Here is a 27930-nt window from a genome sequence, read left to right as displayed (position 1 = left end):
GTGATGCTTGGGCCAGAGTGGTGGTATAGGAGATGGATAAATGAGTGAATTCAACGGAGAACTGCAAAGAGGACATATGAATTAAGAGTGACTCTTAGGTTTCTGGTTTGAGCCACTGGGAAGTGGTGAGGATTGGGAATTAGGGCTCTTTTCTTGATGAGTTTCATTGAAAATGTCTGTGCTATAGCCAGGAAAAGATTCAAGTAAGTAGATTGAATTGTCAACATACAGATAACATTTAAAATCAGAGGTGGGCCTGGCTGGCGAGGTTCAACAGTTGAGCATCAACCTATGTATGATCCAGAAGATGGTTCGATTCTTGGTCAGAGCACATGCCCGTGTTGTAGGCTTGATCCCCAGTGGAGGGCGTGCAGGAGGCAGCCAGTCAGTGACTCTCTCATGGTTGATGTTTCTCTCTTTCCTTCTCCCTTCCTCTCTCTGAAATCAATAAAGACATTTAAAATAAATAAATAAATAAATAAATAAATAAATAAATAAATAAATAAATAAAATAAAATCAGAGGTGGGAGTGCAAATAGTCTCCAAGGAAAAGAATGTTTAAAAACAATAGAATCAATAAAGATATATTAAAAAAATAAATAAAAACAATAGAAAAGAGAATGCAGGAACTCCCAGATTTAAAAGTCTTCGGAGCTATTTGAATGCACATTTTAATTCCTCCCAAAATATTGCTTTAATAATATATAAATTCAGCTTTAAAGGAAAGAAAAATGAAAATAATGAATGCTTCAGAAATCAAATGTGAAAATGCTAGGTATTGTACTTCTCCCCATAAAATAAACTTGATATCTAATTGGACATATTTTTTACAGAGCAGTCGTTCTGTGCCTTCTAGAAACACTGCCTTCTGCTTTGACAATGGCACAAATAGCTCATGTGGCCACTTTAGCCTTGTGCTGGAGACTCGTGAATTGACTATAGAATTAAATGAGTTAATTTGCCTCCTCCTCTCAAGCTCTTATTTCTAACCAACAGGATTATGCTCAGGTGGTGAATTCTGCATATTGTCTAACTTAATTGGGAAGTGTGTTTACATTGATAAGCTTCCAGCCTAATTCAATTGAAGGAAAGCTTTCTAATTTCACCTTTCATTTGCTAGAATTAAAAAAATAGAAGGATGTATGAAAATGGCACCAGTGTGTTACCAGTAATGCAATCCATAATGACCAAACCTGCTGGCCGTTTACTTCACAACGCTCAGTGAGAAGGACCTGCAGTGAGACGTTTCTTGGTGTTCTTTCGCTCCTCTATAAAGCCTCATCCTCTGACTCCAGAGACTTATAGATTTTATCATATGGCCTTTCAGACTGTGTGTTACAGCACTGAACTGTCATCTGTAGCATCCATTAGAATGTTATCGACGAAATGTCCTCTCCCATTGAACTTAGCACTCAATAAACCACTGTAAGTAAATTGTGGTGCTCTTACCTCGAAGGATAGTCTATTGATTCTCCACATGCGTATGGGCCTAGCAGAATGACCCTAGCTACAGTTCCCTTGTGGTACCTGAAAAATGTTGCCTAATGTCTGTTTTGAGTTTCTCTGAAGTAAAGAATTTTTTAAACATTCTTTTTTGAGTATTGTTTGTATAAAATATTTCATTTCAAATAGCCACTAATCACTGCTTTGCACTTATGGGCTAAAATGCTTTTATTTATAAATTATGTTACATAATAAAAGTAATCCATGCCCATAATAAGAAAAATTGGAATCATTCTCCAAAGGTAATTGTTTTTAATAGTTTGTGAGTCCCTACAGAGCCTGTGTGTGTAATAGTACAACCTATTTTTTCCACAAATAGAATCATACTATTTATACTGTTTGGAAATATATTTGATGTGATGACAGTGGGGCTTTTTACTTTGTCCATCTTGGGAATCTTTCCATATTACTACATACTAACCTGTCTCATTCTTTTTAATAGCTGCCATGTGTATCATTGCATGTATGTAACATAGTATATACAGGGTGTCCCCCAAATATATATATACACTTTGACAGCTGATAGCTCAATTTTTAAAATGCAATGTATTTTAATGAACACTGCCTTTATAATTATGTGTGTATATATTTTGGGGGGATACCCTATACTTATCTCTAGATAGATCCTTATGATGGACCTCTCAATTTTCCCTCTGTTTCTTGTTTTTTTTATTAGTGTTGTAATGAACATCCATGTAAGTGTATCTTTATGTACTTGTGAAATCTCCTGCATTTAAAGATGTATGAGATTTTCATTAAAAAAATAGAATAGAGAATGTATATAATACCTAGAGTCAAAACTTTCTACAGCTATAGTGATATATTCGGGTGAGCAGGGGTGAGGAGGGAGAGAAAATCCAAAGAGTCCGTGTTGGAGGTGCCCAAGGACATCTGACAGATTTCCCCAATGTTGGATACTGTCAAATTTTCATTGACAGGCAACTTATAGCAAATTTTTTAAAGAGTTTTCAGACTTTAAAGAATTAGAAAACTCCAATAATCAGTAGTATTTTATATTGATGGTTGAGCATTTTAACTGATTCATGATTTTTGAAAAATGTACTTTTAATGGCACATATTTACTGTCGTCTTCAGAAAGTGATCATTTATCATAGTATTATTCAGTTGAACAGAATAGTCAATTAGCTGGAACAAGCAATACTCTAACCCTCTGTATAAGCAAAAGGGTACTGTGCCTGGTATTGTATTTCCTAAAATGCAGGCGAGTTTGTTGGCAGTTTATGGGAAAGTGTATTTTGGGGGGCTAGGAGACTGAGTGGTATGAGAATTCCATAATTTGAATTCTTGATTCTGTGTTAGAAATGGTTATTTTTAAAAGTAAGCAACTTATACCCAAACTGAGAAAGGCGAGTTTTGCTTGAAAACAGATGATCTTGAAGAAAGAGAACCCAATCAATTAGAGCTGAGAAATCTGTTAAAAACACACATTTGGAAGAGTAACATCCTATATTTATAAAGCACTTCACAGTTTCTAAAGTGTTTTCATGATCATTTTCTCCTTTATAGGTGAAGGAATTGAAACTCCAAAAGGTTTACTCTGGTTCCTGTAACCCTTTGTCTTTAATAATAAAGATGTGAATATTACTGTAGTTGTTTCACAGGGCTGCCATGACAAATTACCACAAACTAGATGGCTTAGAACAACAGAAATAGATTGTCTCACAGCTCTGGAAGCTAAAAATCCCAAGTCAGGATGTCAGCAGGGCTGGTTTCTTTTAAAAGCACTGAACAGGAGCCTGTACCATGCCTCTGTCTCCCACTTCTGGCAGTTGCCAGCAACCTGTGGCATTTCTTGGCTTGTAGATGTGTCACTCCAATTTCTGTGTCTATTGTCACATGGCATCCTCTCCCTATCTCTGTCTGTGTCTAAATTTCCCTCTTTATGAGGACACCAATCATTGAATTACCACCCACTCTAATCCAGCATGACTTTGGCTTAATTTGATTATATTTGCAAACATCCTATTTCCAAATACGGTCACATTCACAGGTACGAAGGGTAAGGCTTTGAACATATCTTCCTGGGCACACAGATCAACCCACAATGCCAGGGGGCACTGAAAGAATGCTTTTCAGGAGCAAAAGAACATCAGGAAGAAACTTCTGTTTCTCCTAACTCTCCATTTACCCAAAGTCCCATCACCAATAAGTGATTGAACTAGTAAAAGTGGTTTTCTATTGAGATATGATGCATATAAATTTTTCCTTTTAAAGTGTACATCCAGCGGGTTTTAGTATATTTGACTGTTGTGCGGCCATCAGCACTGCGTGGTTTTACAAGGCGTCAGCGCCCCTCCGAGCCCCTGTGGGCACCGGCAGGCACTCCGCCCCGCCGCCCCAGCCTTTGCTTCCCCGTGGGCTGGCTGTTTGACCCTCCGGGTGCGGCCGTGACCGTGCGGTGTGGGCACGGTCCTCGCATGGGCAGCGGCGTCTTCTCCCGCCTGAGAGCGGCCCAGTGTACGGACTGTTCGCTTATTCGCTTCTCAGCTGATGGACATTTGGGCTGTTTTCACTCTTTTGACTATTACTGATACTGCTATAAACATTCGTGCGCAGGTTTTTGCGAGGCCATGTTGTCAGGCCTGGGGTGCATTCCTAAGAGTGCAGCGGCTGGGTCGCGTGGGACTCCCCGCTTCGCTCCCGAGGGGCTGCGAGGCTGTGTTCAGAGTGGCCGTGCCGCTTTATGTTCCCGGCGGTCCGCCAGGCTTTCAGCTCCTTCCCCTCCGCAGCAGCGCCTCAGGCTGCCTTTATTCCACCCGCTCCGAGCTAGCGGTGTGACATGGTGCCCTAGGCTCTGATTCGCGTTCGCTGTTGGCTAATGATGTTGAGTGTCTTTTCATTTGCTTATTGACCATTTACATATTTTCTTTGGAGAAATGTCTATTCAAATTCTTTGCCCATTTTTAATTGATTTCTTTTTATTATTGAGTTGTATGAGTTCTTGATGCATTTTGAACGCTAGGCCCTTGTGAGATACATAATTTGTAAAACTTCTTCTCCAATTCATTACTTTCTTGAGAGCATCCTTTGATGGACAAAAGTTTTCAATTTTTATGAAATCCAGGTTATCTGTGTTTTTCTTTTGCCGCTAAGAAGCCATTACCTATAACCTAAGGGCATGGAGATTTTCACCTGTGTTTTTTAAGAGATTTATAATTTTAGCTCTTACGTATTTAAGTCTTTGATCCATATTGAGTTAATGATTAAAAAAACTTCAGAAACTAGGAGAAGAAGGGAGTTGTTGAACTAATTTTAAAATTTATATGGAAATTCAAAGGTACAGTAAAACAGTTTTGTAAAAGAAGAACAAAGGTAGAGGACTTACACTTTCTGATGTCACAATTTACTGTGAAGCTGCAGTAATCAAGGCAGTCTGCTACTGGCATGAGAAAAATGGGTCCCTGGAGTAGCCTGCAGAGTTGAGGAATAAGACCTTACATTTATGATTGGTTGATATTTTACAAAAGTGCCAAGGCAATTTAATGGGTAAAAGAATAGTCTTTTCAAGAAACAGTGCTGGGACATTTGGATATCCATATGCAAAAAAAAAGATTTACACCTTACCTCACACCATGTATAAAAATTAGCTCAAAATTGAATGTAGACTTAAAAGTAAGGGTTAAAAGTATAAAACTTCTAGAAGAAAATAGAAGGAAATCTTTATGTCCCTAGTGGGTTAGGCAGAGTATTTGTAAATACGACACCAAAATGCAATCAATAAAGAAAAGGTCTTACATTGGACTTCATAAAAATTAAAAGGTTTTGCATTTCAAAAGACGCCATTAAGTAATGAAGACAAGCCACAGACTGGTGAAAATATTTGTAAATTATATAAGATAAAGTTCTTGTATCCAGAATATAAAAAGAATTCTTCCTGTTAATTAAAAAAATGTATCACACAATTCAAAACTTGGTAAAAGATTTGAATAAGCATATTATAAAAGAAGATGAACAAATGGCTTAGTGATAATCCCAACATAATTTGTCATTTGCAAAATTCAGATTGAAACCACGATGAGATACTACCTCATACCCACCACAATGGCTATCTTCCTGGGTATGTACCTAAGAAACATGAAAACGTTATGTCCACACAGAGCTAAACATGAGTGTTCTTAGTACCATTATTTAGATTGGCCAAACCTGGAGACAGTCTACAGCTACACCAGCTCATCTGGTGAAACAGATAAACAAAATGTGGCATATCCATACATTTAAATACTGTTCTGTAATAAAAAGTAATGATACATGCTACAATATGGATTAATTCCAGAAACATGCTAAATGAAAGAAGTCAGATGCAAAAGATTTTATATTTTTTATTCCATTTATATGAAACATCCAGAAAAGGCAAATGTTTAGAGACCAAAATCAGATTAGTGATAGCCTGAGGTTGGGGCAAGAGTAGGATTAACTGCAAACAGCCGTGAGGGAACTCTGGAGAATGATGGGAATGGAATATTCACCAACTGAATTTTGGTGATTTTTGAATAACTCCTGAAATATACAAATGTACACTAAAATGGTATTTATGGCATGTAAATTATACCTCGATAAAGCTGTTTTTAGAAAGGGGATCAGATGATATTCAGGGAAGATTCTAAGAGCACTAGTTATTAATTTAAAAGCATATGTGAAATATGCATTGTAATGTGTGTTATTTTTAAAAGGGCTCATTGTGTTTTAATACGTATATGAAAGCATCTTAGGTTCAGAATAACTGCTATTCTTTATGAAGGATAAAAGAATGCTAAATGAATTTAAACTTCAGCCAAAGGGATTCAGGATAAACCAATGGAATAAAATTTCCTTTGGTGATTGTGAAGCAGAGAAATGAATGTAGAAGGAAGACCTTATATATGGAATTTCCTTTTATATATATGATTTTAAATTTCAGTACACAGCCATATTAGCTATATACCTAAGCGTCATTGCACATATTTAAATATACTATTTGTAAACTCACTATTCCTTGTAATTATGCTGACAGTTATTTGGCAGCATCACTGAAGATGCGCATTAAATTTGGTTGTTTTTTTAGGTCATAATAAGAAAAATAAATACCATTTTGGATTTAGGAACAAATGAGTCTAGTAAATGAATGAAATCATCAGAAGTCTGACATCAGTTTTGAAGTTCAAGTTCATTCTAACCTGAAATGAACATTCATAAATGGTTGTAAATTATTGTACATACAGAAGAAAAGTAAATAGGTAACCTGATTTTTTATCTCAACTCTTGGATGCTTGTTACCATTTGCTCAAATACTCGCTGAGGTTGCCATTGTGGAAAAAAAAAAATTTCAATCAAAGATGAAGATATAAAAGTGAATTGAAAATAGAAAAGTAATTTTACTTTCAAATGGTTTGCAAATGTAGGTGTTAAGTTTGGAATGAATGTCGTTAATGACCATAGCTGTGAGAGTTATACACCTGCTGATCACTAGTATATTATAATAAATGAGGTTGATTTTCCTGTTGACTACCTCATTTTTTCTCAATATGGTCTTATTACTTTTTCTATCACATTTCTGACCCTTAGCTATAAATGCTCACTTACAGATATAAAAATGTATGAACTCATATATGGTGTTTTTTTAAAAAGTATCTAAGTGCAGGAGAAGCAATTCCAGTGTTGCTTGTCTTTTTCTGCTTTGTTAGGTCATGAGGGATTTTAGATGGTGAAAATCAAGCCTATAATACGAGTGAAGAGCCGTTTTACAAGCCGCCTTCCTTACAGCAACTAAATTGTCCCCAAAAAAGCACAGGAGCATAATGCAGCTTTTAAGTAGTCGCACATATGCATTTATATTCTCTCTCATGAATGACTAATTTTAATTTTTTTAAGAAGTAATTCAGCTTGCTTTCAGAACCATTTAAGCTTAGCACATTCCCTCCAAAACCACCTCTTCTTAATTATGAGGTGCAGGGAAAGTTTGCATATTTATTTTGGCAGAGACAGTGGAATAAATCCTCACCACCATATGAGTGGCTGAGTCCTGATGCTGCCCGGGGCTGGGTGAATTTAGAAATTCATCTAGCGACCAGAGCCATACGGTTAGATTTAACTGAGAACTGTTTTGTGCACAGCAAAACCTGGCCCCCCAAGGGCAAGGACATTCCACACACTCATGTGAGCCTTACAGCTCGGGGGCCCACCTCTCTTCATATTTGTTGAATTATATTAAAAGACCCACCATAGAGAGGAACAAATCTTTCTTTTGCGTTTCACACAGTCCTCAGGAGTATTCTGTCAAACCCTCTTCCTCCAGATATCTGCATGGTTCCAACCTTTGCTTCATTCAACTCCCTGCTCAGATGGCACCTTCTCTGGGAGGCCTTTTCTAACTACCTTTCCTAAAGTAACACTTCCCATCCCATCTCTCTCTCTCTCACCTTGCTGTACTCGTTTTTTCTCATAGTCGTTATGGAGGGCTGAAAAATTACATATTTACTTACTTGTTTATTACTATTTTCCCTCATTAAAACACATGCTTCCTGAGGGCAGGGACTTCTTTTATTCACTGCGATATCCCAGTATCTCCTTTCATGTTTGGCACCAAGTAGGTGCTCAATAAATAGACGATCAAATGTATTACTCCAGCAGGGCTTTGACAAAGGCAGTTCAGCAAATATTTCCCATTAATGCAAAGCCCTAGCTGTGTGAGTACTGCAATGACTAGAAGGCGGGCTCAGCCCTCAGGAAGCTTACAGGCTAGAAGAGACACACTGTAGACTGCAGCCTGTGATGATACCCCTCCGTGGTTACCGAGACCCACAGGGTGAGAGATGCCAGCTCGCAACTCCACCCATTCCTGCTTTCCGGTGCAGAGTTAGGACACCGACAGAGAATTATGGAGTCATTTATGAGCCACTAAATTTTAGTTATTAGAAAATTAAAGGCCAAAAACACACAGTTCACTAAATAATCTACAGCAATCTAAGTCGATTATGGGTAGCACTCAGGTAGAACTTTCTGTGCCAGGTACTCACTAAGCATTTTTTTATACATATGCTTGTGTAGTGCTCACAACAATCCTAGAGTACTATTATTTTCCACATTTTACTAAAGAAACTAAGACACAAAAGGTTAAGTGATTTACTGGTGTCACACAGCTAGAAGCCAGAATTTGAACCCAGAAAATGTGGCTTCAAAATTCTTGCTCTTAACCATTATGGGATATTTCCATACTTGTCGATAATTTCATAATAACAATTTATAACACACACAAAAATAGCAGTACTTGAAAGCTACAATCAACTCAAGATGACACACTGATGATGAATTTTTAATAAATTCTCCTTCCCTCAGACTGCAGAAATTTCACGTTTCTTGTACCTGTACACGTGCAAACTAGGAACTCTACAAATTGCTAAGCCTTTCAGGGTAGTCAGACGTTTTTGTGAAATTTAGAATGAGAAACTTTTAAACTCTGAGATAGACTTTGCAATACCAAATTCTAGTAACCCTTTTAAACTCAATTAGAATATTACTAGCAAGTGGTTAAACTGAACTATATGGGACTGCATGTTACTCACCCATGAAAACAAAGGAAAAGATTTGCATATTTGCATTAGATTATGACCCGTAAAGTGTACTAGTTACTGACCTATAACACCAAGGGGAAATGAAAAAAAAATCAGTATTAGAGGTCAAAAAACATGCTATGATAAGTCAAAAGAGGATGTGATTATTTTCAATTTGTAAATCTGAGTTGTTTTCAAGGAGGTGGTGGCATTTCAACCCAGACTGTGATGGATGAATATAATTCCAGTAGGCATAATGAGAGAAAGGGGTTTCCAGGAGAAGTGCATAAGCAAAGGCCCGAAAATACAAAAGGCCGGGGTATGTTTAAATAGCAGCAGGCATGACGGTATTGTCACTGTGGCACCTTATTCCCGTGTCCCATGTCACATCCTCTGGGGCCTCCTCTGATGCCAGCTGTAGATCCAGTGGACAGTTTGGTGTAAGCTTACTTGGATAGCGTCCCATATCAAGTGCCACCAAGGGCCTTTGATGCTGTGAGGGCCTGCTCCACCCACAGACAAGCACAGCCTAGACATACTGGGACACTAAGGTGCCCAGAGACAACCCTTCACCACGGGGCACTGAGTCAGTGGGCGTATCCTCCTGCCTCCTGCTCTTCTGGTGTGTACATGGTGGAGCATGTGGTGGAATGGGGGCCTATAGCAGCATCGTTGACACTGTGCCCTTAATCTTAGCTTTTTCTCCTGTGTTGTCTTACTCTCCCTACTCCCTCATTCCTGCTTCATGGAATCCCTTCTCCAATCAACTCCTCACATCTATGTTCTTTTCTCAGACTCTGCTTTTGAGGGTTTGCTTCTTAAAGAGGCTGCACAGCACAGCCAGGTACATGAGATAGCTCAAAGGACTGGATTGTCAAACAGACTCACAAAACTCAGAGACCTTAGCTAGTATGGAAGCGCATGTAAAGCAGGAGACCCGGGACTGCCACTGCAGCTCTGCAGTCTTTCTAAATGCACTTTGCCGAGACTGAACACATGACTTCTCTGAGCAATACGGGCATACCTTGTTTCATTGCACTTCAGTTTATTGGGCTTCGTGGATATTGCATTTTCTACAAATTGGAGGCAAGACCCTCACACCAGCGAAAAGAGTATGACTTGCTGAAGGCTTAGATGATGATTGCATTTTTTAGCAATAAAATATTTTTTAATTAAGATCTGAGCATTTTTAGACATAATGCTATTGCACTCATAGACTATAATGTAAACATACCTTCTATATATAGTTGGAAACCAAAAAATTTGTGTGACTTGCTTTGGTGGTCTAGAACTGAACCTGCAATATCTTCGAGGTATGCCTGTACCTAAGAGAGCAATACCTGAGAGCATCGCTCACCCAAAGGGAGCTGTTACATTTCTAGTTTATGTGACATTTTCAAGGGAGCCATGTCCCGTAAGTGCAGTTTCCCCATGTGCAAAATAGAGAATGAACATACTACCTGCAGGGAAGGATTGCTCTGAGACTTAATAAGATAATGTCTATAAAATATGCTAAAAACAGCTAAAAACTGGTTATTTTCCTCTCTACTGGAAATCATAATCCAGTCTTAGCTACTTCCATCTCTCTAGTACCTTGTATTGTGCAATTGAGGCAGTGACTGAATGTTAGTTAAGTGACTTATGAATCAGGAGGAAAATTTAAATAGGAGACCATGAAATCAAGCAGTTCCTAGTGATGATGGGCTACAAAGTAGGACTATTCATATGCTTTGCTAAAATGGAATAGAAGTATTGGTTTTCATAATGGAAGAGGTTTAGGTTTAGATTAAATTTTATTCTCTGTGTGGATATTTAAAATCACCCAGAGTGATAGCATAAGAGGAAATTGTGATACAGATGCTAAATTGCTGAGAAGTATGACGGAATGTGCTAAAGATCAATAGATGATAGATCAGTACTGAGTAGACTGAAGGGAAAAATAGATTATAATGTTTTAAAGTTTTAAAATGTTAGCATCAAAGAAATTTAAGTGCATATAAACCACTCACCAGTCATATGCTGAGTCATACAGTGTGTTATTACATTGTTTTTAAAGAGGAAACTTTACAAAGTATGTTCCCTGACTGCAGTGGAACTAAATTAAAAATGAATAGCAATACAATGTATAGAAAAGACTATGCTGTTTGGAAATTAAACAGCACACTTCTAAGTATCCCAAGACCCAAAGAAGAAATCATATGGGAAATTAGAAAACATTTCAAACTGAATAAAAAATAAAATACAACGTATTAGAATTTGCGCGATGCAAGAAACATAATGTTTAGAGAAAAGCTTATAGTTTTAAGAGAAAAGTTAAAAATTAATGGCGTAACTTTTCATCATAAGAAGCTGGGTGGGGAGAGTGGGGCACAAATTAAACACAAAGTAAGTAGAAGGAAAGAAATAATAAAAATAAAATCAGAATCAATAAAATTGAAAACAAAGAATAGAGAAATTTCTCCCTGGCCTGTGTGGCTCAGTCGGAACGTCATCCTGTACACCAAAAAAAAAAGTGGCGGGTTTGATTCCTGTCAGGGCACAGACCCAGGTTTCAGGTTCGATCCCTGGTCAGGGCATGTGCACGGGCAACCAGTCAATGTTGCTCTCGCACATCGATGTTTCTCTCTCTTCCTTTCTCTAATATCAATTTTTTTAAAATCTTTTTAAAAAAGAATAGAGAAATTTTACAAAGTCAAAAGTTGTTTCTTTAAAAAGACTAGCTTGATAAACCATAGCAGGATTGATTCATAAAAAGAGAAGTTACAAATTACCAATGTCAAGAATGAGAGGATACCCCTACCAATCCTATTAGTGTTAAAAAGATAATGAAGGGGGAGATATGAAGAACGTTACGGCAAGAAACTCAGCAACTTTAAATGAAAACCACAGTTTACCAAAACTGAAACAAAAAAAATTAAGAATTTGAATAGCCCTATAATCTATTAAAGAATTGAATGTGTAACCAAAGTCTTCCCACAAAGAAAACTTCAGACTTGAATGAATTCTATTAACATTTAAAGAATAACTAGCATCATTGTACACAAATTTTCAGACAGTAGAGGAGTAAACACTTTCCAGATCACTTTAAGGGACTAGCTTTTTTGGAGGGTGGGTGTGAAAAAATAATTTTCCTAAAATCCAGGTGATAACAAATGCTGGAAAGCCCATGATTAGTGGTGCGTATCATCCTTGCCCAGGCCCTCCTCTGGGCACATACAGGTTCTGAGTGGGGGCAGGTGGCTGTGGCCAAGAGCCATCTGAGAAGCCCCCACCCAGAGGAGGTGACTGCACCCAACTCGGATCCCCTGCAGCCCCTGCTTTCACCTGGAAGCCCCCACAGAGAAGCCCAAGTCCCAGGAACCCACTGTACAAAAGATGCCCAGGTCCCCATTGATTCGGGTCTGGATTCCTGGAACCGGCCCACACCCTCTGGTTGGAGCTGAGGGATGGTGCTTCTCAGAGGTAACAAGTGACTGGAGAGCAGGGGCTGCAGATTCCCACTCAGGTGTCCCCTCACCTTGTGTCTGGCCTTTAGCCACCCTCAGGTCTTGGCTGATATAGATAGTACAAGAAAATTACAGACCATTGTCCCCTATGAGCATAGGTATAAAAGTCCTCAACAAAATGCTAGCACAATTCAAATTTATGTCAAGAATACAAGACTGGTTTCACATATGAAAATAAATCATATAGACAGAATAAAGGAGAAAACCAATAGGATCATCTCAATTAGTGCAGAAAAGCCATCTATCTGACAAAATATCAGACCTTTTCCTGATTTGAAAAAAACAACAACATAAGAACTAGAAAGAAAAGAGAACATCCTCAGTCTGATAAAGGAAACTTTCATCCAGCATCATATTTAATAGAAACAAACTGGACATTTACCCCTATTATCAGGAACAAGGGAAGGCTTTGTACTCTCACCACTTCTGTTTGGTACGTGCTGGCGGTCCTGGCCAGTGCAGGAATGTGAGGGGAAGAAAGAAAAGGCTTAATGCTTGGAAAAAGCAGAAGTAAAAGTCTTTATTCACTGAAGACATGATTATTTATGTAGAAAATCTTTAGGAACCTGCAAAACAACTGCTAGTATTGAGGAGTGAATTAAGCAAAGTCACACGAAACGAGGTCTGTACACAAAAATCAATGGTATTTCTATATACTAGTAGCATTTGGCTGGTAATTGATATTTTCAAATTCTTTTTCATCACGTCAGATAACAAAATACTTAGGAATAAATTTAACAAAAAATGTGCAAGGCTTCTGAATTGAAAACTGTAAAACATTGTGAAAGAAGTTAAACAAGAACAAAATAAATGGGGAAATATATCCTGTGGGTTGGTTGGGTAACAATATTGTTCTTCCCAAACTGATCTATAGATTCAACACAGTCCGAGTTAAACTGTCAACAGCTTTTTTTATAGAAAACAGTAAGTGGATCCTAAAATCTATATGGAAAAACAAGGGCCAAACAAACCTTGAACAAAACCACGTCAAAGAGGGGGTTTTTTAACTAGTTTTCATTTAAGACTTACTATAAATCTACAGTAATCAAAGCACTGTGACAATGGTGTAAGAATGGACAAATGGATAAATAAAACAAATGGATCGATACAGTCCAGAAATAGAGCCACACATATTTATGTATAGTCAGTTGATTTTCAGCAAAGTGCCAACACATTTCAATGAGGAAAGGAGAGTCTCTAACAAATGGTGCTGAGGTGACTGGATAAACATACGGGAAGAAATAGGCCCGTACCCACAACTACCTTTCACAATGCACAGAAATTAATTAGAGATGGGTCATAGACTAAGTGTAAAAACTAAAAATATAAAGATCTAGAAAGAAACATAGGAATGTACTTCTGGCTAGGCAAGGACTTTTTAGGACATAGGAAGCACAACTATAAATAATAATAAACGGCTTCATGAAAATTAAAAACCTCTAATCAAAAGACATCATTAAGCAATAAACTAATCTACATAAAGCATATATGAGTTTCTCTGTACTATTCTAGATACTTTTCCCTAAATTAGAAATTATTTCCAAACAAAAGATTAAAAAAGATATCATTAATATAATAGGCAAGAAAACATTCACAATACATATATATGACAAAGGACACGTATCCAAAATATATAAAGAACTCTTACAATTATAATAACAACACAATAAAAATTGAGTAAAAAACTTAACAGACTCTTTCCAAGATATACCAGTAAGTACATGTAAAAGGGTTCAATGTCATTATTCATAACAGAAATGAAAATAAAATCTCAATGATATCCATTTCATACCCACTAGAATTGGCTGACAATAAAGTCTGATAGCAACAAAAGTTGATGAGGGTGTGCAACCACTTTAGAGAACTGTGTCTATAAAGTTATACATGTATCTTCCCTAATGGCCCAGTAAGCCCATTCCTAATTATCAAGAGAATGAAAATACAGCTCCATGAAAAGACTCTACAAGCATGTTCTTACAGGTTCTCATAAGAAACCAGTACTGGAAACAAGTGCCCATCAATAGGAAAATAGATAAATGAATTGTTATATAGCCATACAAGACTCAGCAATTTTTTAAAAAACTATTGATACAACATGGATGAATCTCAAAAACATAATTTAATAAGTGAAAGAAACCAGTCACAAAAGAATATATTCTATACCATTCCATTTATAAGAAGTTCAAGAACAGACAAAACTTACCCATGATGATAGAAATCAGGAGTGAGGATTGACTAGAAGGGACCAGGAGGTAACTTTCTAGAGTGATGGAAATATTCTATATTTTGATTGAAGTGGTGATTACATGTGCGTATACATTTATCAAAACACATGAGAATGTACACTGAGATCTGTGCATTTTAGTTACACAAATTCTACCCTAATAAAGAAATAGGGAACACAACTATTTTTATGATATCCATTCATCATACAGGGTAGAATGCTGACTCTAATAGCTTCCTGTTATGAACAATAAATTTGTAAGCCCCTTACCTTGGCATAAAGACTCTGCATGATTTGGCTCCTGACCACCCTTTCTACTTCATGTCCCTCCCTTACCTTCTAGGAGCTCCCCCTGCTGACTTTCCTGTCTAAAATAGGTCATTTTTTATCTTTTCTAGCTCAGTCTCATTTGTTTTCTTCATTGCATTTATGATACTTGTATTTGTTTTGTTTCTTTATACTTTTTCACCTGCCTTTTCCTCTAGCATAGAAGCTCCAAGAGAGTAGGGACTTTGCCTTTTTTTTCTATTGTGTTCCCCAAGGTATTCCCAGGATATTGCCTGGTTCAATGGGTATTTGTTGAACATGCGAATGGATGAAGGATGAATGAATGAATGTTCTTATTGTTCCTTATATTGAGAAATGGTAGTATACTCAAATGTTTCTCTGTTTGGAGTTTGATCCTTACCTAATTCACAGAAAAATTATAGTCTTGTTCCTACAAGTAAAGCAAGCCTTTAATAAAACTGTATCTCAAATGAGTTTTTGGTCGATGCAACCAAACTGTTTGATGCAAGGGAGCTTTTTTCCCCCTTTTCCTTTCTTGAATCTCTATATAGTCTTTCCTTCTATTCTGTAATCAGAGCTCCTTACAGAAGATATCTAATAAAATTACTTCTGACAATGCTTGCTTTGATCCTGTATCCTATTGGTAAAATGTTTGAGCACACTAACCATATAGGCACATTTATTTATTTAAAATATATATAAATTTATTACTGTACCACTATATAATGGAATGTGCACAAAAATAACATTTTTAAAGTGTGGGATGAAAGATAGTTTTAGTATTTTCCTCCTACACTTCAGTGGATGGTTGTGTACCATCGCTCTTCCCCATGTGCTCATCCCACTTTGAGCACACTGCCTTGGGGCAAATATTTTACGTTCACTTAGACTTCTAAATGTAAAACTATAGTAGTGTTAACACTCTTGCATTTTAAACCCTACTTCTATGGGTTGAAAGAATTTACTGCTTTTTTTTTTTTTTAATTTTTTTTTTTGTTTAAAGTATTACAGATGTCCCTTTTTCTCCCCAATGACCCATTCCCCCCCGTTCCTTCCCCCTCCCCAGTCCCTCTCCCCACCATTGTCCGTGTCCTTGGGTTGTGCATATATGGATATAAATTCTTTGGTTACTCTCTCCCCCTGCACCCCCCTCGCCCCCCTCCATCCCTCTGACTTTCTGGCATTATATAATGCAGGTAGGGTAGAATTTTTAGCTTTATGGGCATATTCTGAAATTTTCTCATCTAAGTTTTGTTGTACTTATTGTAGCATTGTTCAATGATAGTTTTCTACAGAAAAATATGTAGAGAATTATAGAGGAAGGAAATAATGTGATTAGAAAAGTGGGCAGAGGAGGCAAGAAAGAGCTACTGAGAAAGCTATGTTATAGGCCAATATCCCTGATAAACATAGATGCTAAAATTCTCAACAAAATGTTAGTGAACCAGATCCAGCAAAATATTAAAATGATCATATATCATGATCAGGTGGGATTTATTTCAGGGATATAAGGTTGGTACTATATCCACAAGTCAATAGACGTGATACACACATAAATAAAATGAAAGATAAAAACACACAATCACCAATAGGTGCAGAAAAAGCACTTGATGAAACCCAGCACCCAATTATGATCAAAACTCAGCAAAGTGGGAACAGAGGCAACATACCTCAGTGTAATAAAGGCCATATATGACAAACCCACAGCCAACGTCATATTCAATGGGCAAAAACTACAAGCGTCTCCCTTAAGATTGAGAACAGAGATGTCTGCTTTGACCACTCTTATTCCACATAGTATTGGAAGCCCTAGCCACAGGCATCAGACAGGAAGAACAAATAAAAGGCATCCAAATTGGAAAGGGGGAAGTGAAACTGTCATTCTTTACAGATGACATGATGTTGTATCCAGAGAACCCTAAAGATTCCACCAAGAAAATACTGGAACTGATAAATGAATTCAGTAAAGTAGCAGGATACAAAATAAATCAGTTGCATTTTTACACAACAGTAGTGAACTATCAGAAAGGGAAACTAAGAAAACAATCCCATTCACAGTTGTTTCAAAAAGGATAAAATACCTAGGAAGAAATTTACCCAAGGATGTAAAAGACCTGTATTCAGAAAATTATGTCACTGAACAAAAAACTGAACAAGATAAAAATAAGCGGAAGCATATACCATGTTCATGGATAGGAAGAATTAACATCATTAAAATGTTTGTACTACCCAAAGCAATTTATACTCAACACAATTCCAGTCAAGCTTCCAATGGCGTACTTCACAGAACTAGAACAAATATTCCAAAAATTTACATAGAACCACAAAGGACCCCAAATAGCCACATCAATCTTGAGAAAGAAGAACAAAGTTGGTGGAATCATACTACCTGATATCAAGCTATACTAGACCACAGTAATCAAAACAACATGGGACTGGCATGAAAACAGACATATAGATCAATGGAACAGAATAGAGAGCCCATAAATAAATAAATAAATAAACCTATACTTTTATACTTAATTAACATTTGACAAGGAGGCAAAAATATACAATGAGGTAAAGATAGTCTATTTAATAAATGGTGTTGGGAAAATTGGACAGATTTATATAAAAAAAAGTGAAACTAGACCACTTTCTTACACCATACACAAGAATAAACTCAAAATGGATTAAATACTTAAATATTAGGCTCCAAACTATAAAAAACCTAGAAGAAAACATAGGCAGTAAAATCTCAGACATTTATTGTAGCAATATTTTTTCTGATATATCTCCTCACGCAAGGGAAACAAAAGAAAAAATAAACAAATGGGACTACATCAAACTAAAAACTTTTGCACAGCAAAGAAAACCATAAGCAAAATAAAAAGACAGTCCACTGAATGGGAGAACATATTCACTTATACATCTGATAAGGGGTTAATATCCAAAATTTGTAAAAAACTTATTTAACTCAGCACTAAAAAAACAATTCAATTAGAAAATGGACAAAGGACCTGAATAGACACGTATCCAAAGAGGACGTACAGATGGCCAAGTAACATGAAAGATGCTCAACATCACTAATCATCAGAGAAATGCAAATTAAAACCACAATAAGATATCACTGCACACTGGTCAGAATGACTATCATCAATAAATCAACCAATAAGTGTTGGCGAGGTTGTGGAGAAAAGGGAACCCTTGTGCACTGTTGGTAGGAATGCAGACTGGTGCTGCCACTGTGGAAAACAATATGGAGTTACCTCAAAAATTTAAAAATGGAACTGCCTTATGACCCATCAATTCCACTCCTGGGAATTTATCTGAAGAAACCCGAAACACTAATCAGAAAGAATATATGCACCCCTATGTTCATTGCAGTGTTATTTACAATAGCCAAGATTTGGAAGCAGCCCAACTGCCCATCAGTAAGGAATTATGGATAAAAAAGTGGTGGTACATTTACACAATGGAATACTACTCGGCTGTAAAAAAGAAGGAACTCTTACCCTTTGCGACAACATGGATGGACCTGGAGAACATTATGCTAAGTGAAATAAGCCAATCAGAGAAAGAAAAGTACATATTATTTCACTCATATGTGTAATCCAATGAGCAAAATGAACCAACAGGCAAAATAGACTCATAGTTAGAGAGCTGTCTGACAGCTGTCTGGAGGGGGGGATGGGGGGGAATTAAGCAAAAAAGAAAGAAACTCATGGACACCAACAATAGTGTGTTGATTGCTGGAGGGAAGAAGAGGGATTGGGGGAGGTAGGGGAGCACACATGGGGGATAAGTGGTAATGGAAGGAGACTTGACTTGGTGTGGTGAGCACACAATACAGTGTACAGATGATGTGTTGTGGAATTGTACACCTGACACCTGTATAATTTTGTTAACCATTGTCACCCCAACCAATAAACTCAAGAAAAAGGGAAAAGGAAGGTTATGTTGCCTTTAAAAATAGGTAATCACACTATAAATATTTGAATATGAAATGTTTTCTCCATGGGAGATTGCTAATTGTAGAAAATTAGCAGTTGGTACATGTAGGCAAAGTTGCTAAATATAGGGATAAAGATAACTATTCTCCAATAAAAAGATAGTCTTTCATGAAGCATCAGTTCTACAATACAGCAGGCTGAGACAGGCTTGGAAGTTTTAAGCCTGCCATGTTACCTCTGAGACCTAAAGGAAGCAGAACATAAAAATGAGCCTCTATCAATTTGAAGCAAACCTAATCTTTGTTATCATGGCTGTGCTCTAAATCTATTAAAGATATTCAAATTCAGTGTCCTTGGTATCACTGCAGCTTGACCTGAATAGTGAGCAATAAACTTGTGTATTATAATTCTGGTTTGAAGATATGTGCTTAGAAAGTGAAACCGACAGTCAGTGTTTTGTGTCTGTCTCTAAGCAGACTAACAGCCTATATAAAATGACAGGTGCATTTTTAGGGAAAGAAACCCATAATGTTTTCTTATTTAGTAGGTGACAGTATGTCCCAAGATAACACAAGCTTAAGGGGCTGGAAAAAGCATGGTTATTAAAGGCTAGCAGTTTCTCAGTTTATACAAATTGAATTTTTTTCTTAGGCCAGAAGACTGGAAATCTAGTATAAAGTACTGAAATAAATTAGCATATTAAGTGAATTTATACATTCAAGCTATGAGGACTTTGAATTTAAGGAAGAAATTTTATTATTGAAAGAAAAAAGGCAGTTCATAAAGTCTGTATGTGATCTCCCTGTTGGAAAGGGCCTATATGATAAATTATATCATTTTGATGATTATCCAAAGATGTGGTTATTATATTGATGGAAATTTTTCTCTCTTCTTTTCCCTTTCTTTTTCAGAATTACTGATTTAGGGAATATCAAAAGAAGACTGTACTTATCAACTGTTCATAAAGAACTGTCCTCAACCCCTCTTCATGCAAAAATTCCACTCTTCATGATCAAGCGCAAAATTGTAAGTGTCACATGAATGTTGCTTAAAATATTAAATTCAATTCCGCAAATATTAATTATGTGCCTAGTCTGTGTATAAGGCACTTTGTTAAGTACTATGGTTGTATAAAGACGAATAACATTCATGCTTTTTCTTTCCCTCACATGAAAATGCTTAAAATCTTCTAGGGGGAAGAACATAATTATTTGAATATCAAAAATACCAACAAAACTGTAATGGGAAGCATAGTAGAGGGGAAAGGGGCTACTGGTACTGTGAAAGGGAAAGAAAAACATCTGATTTCAAGATGAGGAAAGGCTGCATGAAAGAGATTGCATTTAGCATGGACTTTGAAGGAATGTAAGATTTTAACAGGTAGAGATGGGAACCCAATCATTCAAGCAGAAGGAAAGCATGGAGGCTGGGAAGTGGCACATATTTGGAGAACAGAGAATGATTGATCATTGTTGCTAGATTTTTTTAAAATAGTTTTAAGGAAAATCATTCTTACAGTATTATAGCCTGGTGAAGGCTGGGAGATTTTATGCCTGTTGTGTAACCTCTGAGATTAAAACAGCCTATAATGTATGCATAGATAAGCAATAGGCTACAGGCCAAGAAGCTTGGGCCTGATATGACTGACTAGTTTTTCTCAAACTGTAGTCATTTTAATACCTCTCTCATGACTACCATGTCTATGTACTACCTGTTCAAATAGGTACTTAATATTTGCCTTTACATCGACTCTCTTGGGGACAGGGAAGCTTAAATAAATTATTTGAGAAGAAAACTTTAACCACGTACCTAAATTCATAGATACAAATGTAAAGAATCAAGGCTCATGAAAAATCAGGTAAATGTGACACCAGTGAAGGAATCTAATAAAGCTCTAATAACTGATCCTAAATAAATAAAGATCTATGAACAGTCAAAGAATTCAGAATATTCCTCTTAAAGAATACATAAGGCAGAAAACTAAATGAAATTAAGAAAACAATGCATGAACAAAATGAGAAGTTCAGCAAAGAAATAGAAACCTCAAAGAACATCAAACAGAAATCATAGAGCTGAAAAATATAATAACTGAACTGAAGCATGCAGTAGACAGCTTCAAAATCAGATTGAACCATGCAGAAAAAAGAATCAGTGGCCTGGAAGATAGGATGGTTGAAATTATTCATTCTGAGGAGTAAAATGAAAAGAGTCAAGAAAGCCTATAGGAGTTATAGGACACTGAAAGGAAACAATATTTGCTTTATAGGAATCCAGAAGGAGAAGAGAGAGAGAAAGGACAGGAAACGTATTTAAAGAAGTAATGCCTGAAAACTTTCCAAATTTGAGGTGAGAAATAGATATCCAGTTCTAAGAGACTCAAAGGATCCCAAGTAGGTTGAACCTAAATAGGGCTACACAGAGACACATCATAATTGAATTGTCAGAAGTCAAAGAAAGAATTTTGAAAACAGCAAGAGAAAAGAGAGAAGTTACAAGCAAGGGAACTGTCAATAGATTTCTCAACAGAAATTTTTCATGCCAAAAGAGAATGTGATGACATATTCAAAATATTGCAAGAAAAGAAAACTGTCAACCCTCAATACTTTACCTGGCAAAGCTGTCCTTCATAAATGGAGGGATAAAGACTTTTCTAAACAAACAAAAGCTGAGGGAATTCATTACTATGAGACCTGCCTTATAAGAAAGACTAAAGGAAGTTCTTTGAGTAGAAATAAAGGACACTAATTTACATCATAAAAACATAAGGCAGTATAAAACTCACTTATAATGGTAAATACATAGTCCCCTCACTCTTCTTGTCAGGTTGCAAAGCACATGCTCTGCAAACCCAGGAACTGGTACTATAGAAACACTTTTTCCTTGAGCAAAGAGCGCACATTCTGACTATCCCCAGGTTGGGTGGACAAAAGGGGATACTCCATGGAGGTCTGAGGTCACCATTGCTGAGAGGGCAAAGCATAGAAGGCCACCTGGTTCCCCAAGATCACCCTACCCCAGCACATTGAGGCAGCACTATCAGTGGTATCTGGCTGTGGGAGACATCCCTGGGATTTCACAGTTTGGAATCTCATCACCAACTGTGTTCCCCTGTGGGGGTCCCCTGGGACCAGGGCTACCACGTTACAGGGGGGGCACCCACCTTCCCGGGAACACAGGCCATTTTCCACCACCCTGCAGAGATCTGAAAAGCCAGAGAAGTGCAAGAGAGCTAAAAAACACTTGTGATTCAGCACCACCTACTGGAAAACAATAGAAAGACTTATCAATCTACTAGAGAAATGCTACTCATACATAAATGCCTAGACAGAGAAGGAATCCATCATATACCATGAATAACCAAGGTAACAAGACAGCTCAGAAAGAAAATGAAAAATCTCCCTAAAATAAACTTAAAGACATGGAAATGTGCGATTTAAATGACACCAAATTCAAGATTGCAGTTCTGAAAAAATTCAGTGAGATACAAGAAAACACAGATAGGCAGTTTAATGATCTCAGAAACCAAACCAATCAACAAAATTAGTACTTTACCAAAGATTGAAAAATTTAAAAAGAACCAAATAGAAATTCTGGAGATGGAGAACTCAATGAAAGCGATCAAGAATGAACCAGTGAGCACAGGAAGTAGAGCTGACCAGATGAAAGGAAGAATTGGTGATATCAAAGATAGAAATCTAGAAGTGATGCAGAAGGAAGAAGAGACTTGAGCATAGATACACATTTAAGGTACTAAAGAATATCTTTTAATGAAATTATTCTAACCTAGAATCCACTATAAGGTTTATGGCACTCACTTGAAGGTTTGTAAATGTCTTCATCTCACCCATGTGAATATCATTTTTAAATATCTGTTTTTCTCTCTCTACTCACCAGTCATTCTAGCATGGGTGTTGAGATTTGGGGAAAGAAGAGCAATTTCATGCCTTCCTCTGCTGGCCCTGAATGGTTATATGACGTAGGAACAACTGCATAAAAATAAGTTTGCCCTAGGAACAGATGACTACCTAGCTTTAGAGTCACCCCATTTTCAAATCACTTAAATAGGCAGGATATTGTTAGAGTTGAAGTGTTGCACCTAGAGCAAGAGTATCAGGGTACACATTCTGATTGTCACTTCCTGTCTGTGGGCCCTTGGGCAAGCTTGTTAACCTCTCTGTTTTCAGTTTCCTCATAAGTTAGGTGGTGATAGTAATAGAGCCTGCTTCTTAGAGGAGTTGTTGGGATTAAATGAGTCATTACTTAGAACAGGGCCAAGCTCCTAGTAAGTACCCAGTTACTCTTAGTTGATATTGTTGTTATTTTACAATTTTCTCTTGACATGAATCCATGTTTATTAACTTGTGCATACGATGTCAAAATAAATTCTGAACTTACATCTTATTTCCATTTAACAAACATGTATTGAGCCTCTGCTGGAGGCCAAGGTCTGTTCCAAGTGACCTGACTCCAAGGGTGAATTTCACAGCCTTCTCCTCAAGGCGAGTATTATATGGTAGAGGAGCCAAGCACATAGCAGTTGATGAGAACGGGCTGTGGTAAACACCAAACTGTCTTAGGAACCAAATGCTGCTAAAAGAAAATATCAGACTTGTCTAGCCAACTTAAGGGTTGTTATAGTGGAGATGGTTGTGCTAAGTTGTGAGTATACACAGACAAAAGCATGAAAGTTCGTGACGCATTTGATCTCCACCTGGAATACAGAACGGAAATGCAGAGAAGTACAAGGCTGCAAAGGAAGGCTAGATGAAACCATGAAGGGCCTTGAACGTCATGTTGAGAAGTTTTAAATTTTTAGTCCATTAGAGATTTAAAAAATAAGTTTTTAATATGGAGAAGTTTCATGATCTAATCTGTATTCTAGAAAATTAGTATGATGTCGGAATGGAGAGAGCTAAAAACAGAAAAACCAAGTAAGAGGCTACGCAGAATTCCACGTGAGATTATAAGCCTAGATTAAGGTAGCAAGGAAGTGGGAGAGGAGGACAGATATAAGAGATACTTCAGGGATAAAATAAATGAAAAAAGATGGTTAAAATGGCACTGAGTTCATCTAGGGCTTGGGAATCAGCAAAGTAGATGTGCTACCAACAGGGGAAATGTCTGGTGGGAGCTTAATTTTATATGACTGCTTAGAGTTCTGTTTCTGACCATGGCACAGAATATCTGGTACCAAACTTTCTTTCTACTATAAACATATTTAAAAGTGGAAAAAATATTTGAAATAACACTTTCAACCATTTGGGCAATGGGCAATGTACTTTAAAAAGCGAGAAACGAGGTGAGTCCGACATTCCCAAGCTTTCTGAAGGCCCATTCTGGACGGCAGTGCAGAGATGGGAGCCCAGACAAAGCATGGCATTTTCCTAGATGTAGTTAAGGACTACTGAGGTAGTTGGAATTTGTAGGTTATATTACCATAGAGAAAGAACTCCAAAAAATCTGCATTCGGGTCCTCTTGAATCTTTGTGCTTCAGTAGGACCCATGAAGCAAGCAACGACGAGTTCCTGGGGAAAGAACAGCTACTAAGCCTCATGACACATGAGGCTGGAAGATATTGGAGTTCTTGCAAGAGTGAAGAGATAACTTTGAGAAGTTAAAACTGACATGTGAAAAATTACTTTGAAAGGCACAAGAAACATCTTAAAATTTGTTCTTTGTTATTTTAGGAGCACGAAAACAGAATGAGGTTCTAAAATTCTGGGAAGAGATGTACTTTAGGATTGCTAGGTTATGAAATTGTGGCTTCTTGTTTGTTACTGCCTTTTAGAAAGGCAATGATGGCTGGAGCTCTGCACTGTTAGACTCGGGCTCTTCCTACACTAGCAGAATGAATTCAGTTATTTTCAGAGCTTTCGTATAGTAATGGCTTGAGAAATCAGAACAGTGCTGGGACAACCAAGAGCACACATTCAGGCGTGTGTGTGTGTGTGTGTGTGTGTGTGTGTGTGTGTGTGTGTGTGTGTTCTCAGAATATGCCTTCCTTTCATTGGTATAGTGAAGCTACATTGCCAAAATACGAGTCAGTAAAAACCAGAAACTCATGCTTTGAATCAGTCTTTTACCCTTTGCCAGTTTTTTCATGCAAAATTACATCCTGGAAGTAAGTAACATAGCCTCTCTTAGTAATCCAAACCACAAACTAAACAGAACTACCTCTTCTCTATCACACCGCTGTCTTTCTGACACAAACTTCTTAAGGACCCATGATCATGAATATTTTAGGGCAAGAGCTCTTCCCTGCTGGACTAGAGTTGCACATAAAAATAAAGTGATTAGAGATCAAGAAAAATGTCACAAAAAGGATATTTTAAGAATGGATTGTATCAAGAATAGTGAAAATAATATTCTATAAAGATCAACTGTAATTCATATAATCCACCTGTTGCTAGTAGGAAACTTATGCTCTTATTACAAAATTTCAGAAAATATATCACAACATTTATATGAATAATGAGTTATTTGTTGAACCTTATGAAAATTAGAACCTTTATAAATATCAGCTAAACCAAAAATATAATTTCTATTTCCTCTAGCCAAGGGAGATTTGTGAAAGTTACTCTCATCTTGTTTAGAAACTACTCCAATCTGGACTTCTAATAGATGGAGTCACTAAATACATTGTGAGTTCCCACACATTTATGGAGTTTGTTGAATGACTATAAAATGGAAGATTAAGTGTGTATAGGCATGTATGTAATCATGCATGTCTTCATATGTTAAATAACACATGCACAAGCACATACCGTTGCACAACCCATGAGTCCAGGCAGAGGGAATAAAAGCAGCTTGACTGTGATGGGTAAGAAAAGTGTGTAGTAAGTAAGGGCCTGGTTTCCTGGGACTTGGAAGGAAGTGGACACTGATTCTCAACCAGAGCTGGTGGGGTCAGATCCCCAGGGTGTTTAGGTGCAGCCAACTGGAGAGTTCATCTTAGCAAGGAAGACAGGGGCAGCCCTGAGAAGTGCCCAGCATGTTCCCACGCCTCCCTGGGCCTGGAAACCCATTCACAGCCAGATTCAGAAGTCACCCACAGCATTTCCTAGATGCAGAAAGACAGATTCCAAGAAAATAAAGCAGATAATTAAAACAGCGATTATTAACTCTAGAAACAAGAAGTTGTATAAGGAAGAAAAGGTGACATAGAGCATCACTTGGCTCCATTGTGTACAATATTTACATAGTCACAAGGAAAACACAGAAAGTGGATTTTGAGGAAAAGAGAGAAAAGAAAGCATGAGATAATTATTGAGGGATGACGAAGTGGGAGAAGTAGTATGTGAGCTAAGCTTTATCTACCATAATAGGGAGTCAGTAGGTAATATCTAAAATTGATGAAGCAAGAGGTATTACGTAAAAGTACAGAGAGGAGAAAGTTAAGAGTTGACAGTATGATTAGAGAAATGGAGAAATGACCAGGACTTCATTTTGTACAAAATTTTTATATAAAATTATATATATATATATAATGCTTATATATGCATATAATCATGATACAATTTTTTAAATGCTCTTTAAAAGAAGCCTTTTCTGAACCTCTCCACCCTCCTACCTTGAGCCCCCTCTGTACTAACTGTACGTAATAGATTCCAGGTGTCTGCTTCCCTTCCCAGACTGGAAGGACTGTCACTTATGGCTGTATCCTTGGAGCCACGCCCAGTGTCTGACACCTGATAAGTGCTTAGCACCTGTGGGAAAGGATGGATGAATGCAATTACTGATGGGACAACCCAGATGAATGATTGGAACTGGGGCATGATGTTAAGTCTTTTAGGAATAAGAACCACATTTATAACAATAATAGCATTGCTAATATAAGAATAATGTTAATAATTATCATTGGGTAGCTGGAAACCCCAAGACCTTCATCCCTATAACCTGGATTTTACCCAGGCATGGTGTGTCACCCTGTGGCATACCTCCTGGATTTGTCCCTTAGGTTCCACTTCCTATGCTAGCCTTCTAACCAGACCCTCCTCACTTTATGCTTAAATGACTGACAGAAACTAGTCTTTCTGTGCCTCAGCCTGTCTTCACTCTACCTCAGCCTCCCCCCATAGGCCCCTCTACCACCCCAAAACATTTCTGCATCAGGGGTGGTCCAGCCTTCCCAATTCTCTGCTTTTGTCACATTCTTCTTCAAGAACTGCAGTGACACTTTACCCTCTGGAGCCCAAGTCTCTCTTGCTGATCTCCCAGCTTCTCCAGAACCTGGCCTCACTGGCCAATCCCACATTACTTCCCACACCTCCCCAGAGCTCACCATCCTACTGGCCAAGCCAGTCTCATTATTACATCGCACTCAGTCCTGCATCCTACCTTTTACTATTCCAGACTCCTTTTCCCCCAAAAGACCAGAGCACCCCCATGGCCTGGGAATATAGTTTTTCTTTTGAGATACCTACAAAGAAAATAATTTTCACATATTTAATCAATAATTTACTGCAGTCTGTTTTACTTTTCTACTGTAGAAACAACCTCAACTTTTCCTCCATATTAAAATTATTCCTAAATAGAATTTGCCTTTTAAAAATGACATTTTATTTTCTTTATCAACAAATAGAGTTTTTGATTTTATGGATTAATAAAATTGACCTATGTAAACTGTGCTTCTAAACAAATAATGGAAGAGGCTGCCATTTGAAAAGAAGCACAATTTTAAATACTACTTTTCATTTCAAAAATTATTTTTTCTGCTTTTTTTCTGCAGTCTTAAATATGACTTAATTTCATACTAAATGATTATTTTCTGCATTTCTTTAAGTCAGTCAGACCATTTAAAGAATTCGTTTGATGAAGTATTGAGGGGTCTAATTGCTTAATAGGCAGAAATTAGTCCCTGCAAGAGTACTTTAAAAACTGGCATATAACAGGCATAATTACAAATTCTTTAGAAGAATCTTTTTCTATG

The 27930-nt window shown here is 37.3% G+C and overlaps 1 protein-coding gene across 1 annotated transcript in view; it reads left to right on the top strand.

Moving 5' to 3' along the window:
• The window catches only part of CFAP20DC (CFAP20 domain containing), a 193137-nt gene that overhangs the window by 54237 nt on the left and 110970 nt on the right, over positions 1 to 27930 (top strand). The window contains exon 5 of the mRNA XM_016205538.2: positions 19912 to 20026. Coding sequence (XP_016061024.2) covers positions 19912 to 20026 — 115 coding nt within the window. The remainder of the gene's footprint in view (positions 1 to 19911; positions 20027 to 27930) is intronic.

This window comes from Miniopterus natalensis, chromosome 15 (assembly GCF_054644295.1).
Source record: "Miniopterus natalensis isolate mMinNat1 chromosome 15, mMinNat1.hap1, whole genome shotgun sequence".
Taxonomy (NCBI): Eukaryota; Metazoa; Chordata; class Mammalia; order Chiroptera; family Miniopteridae; genus Miniopterus; species Miniopterus natalensis.
The sequence above is the reverse complement of the archived record's forward strand: the minus strand, read 5'-3'. Positions and strand labels throughout refer to the sequence as shown.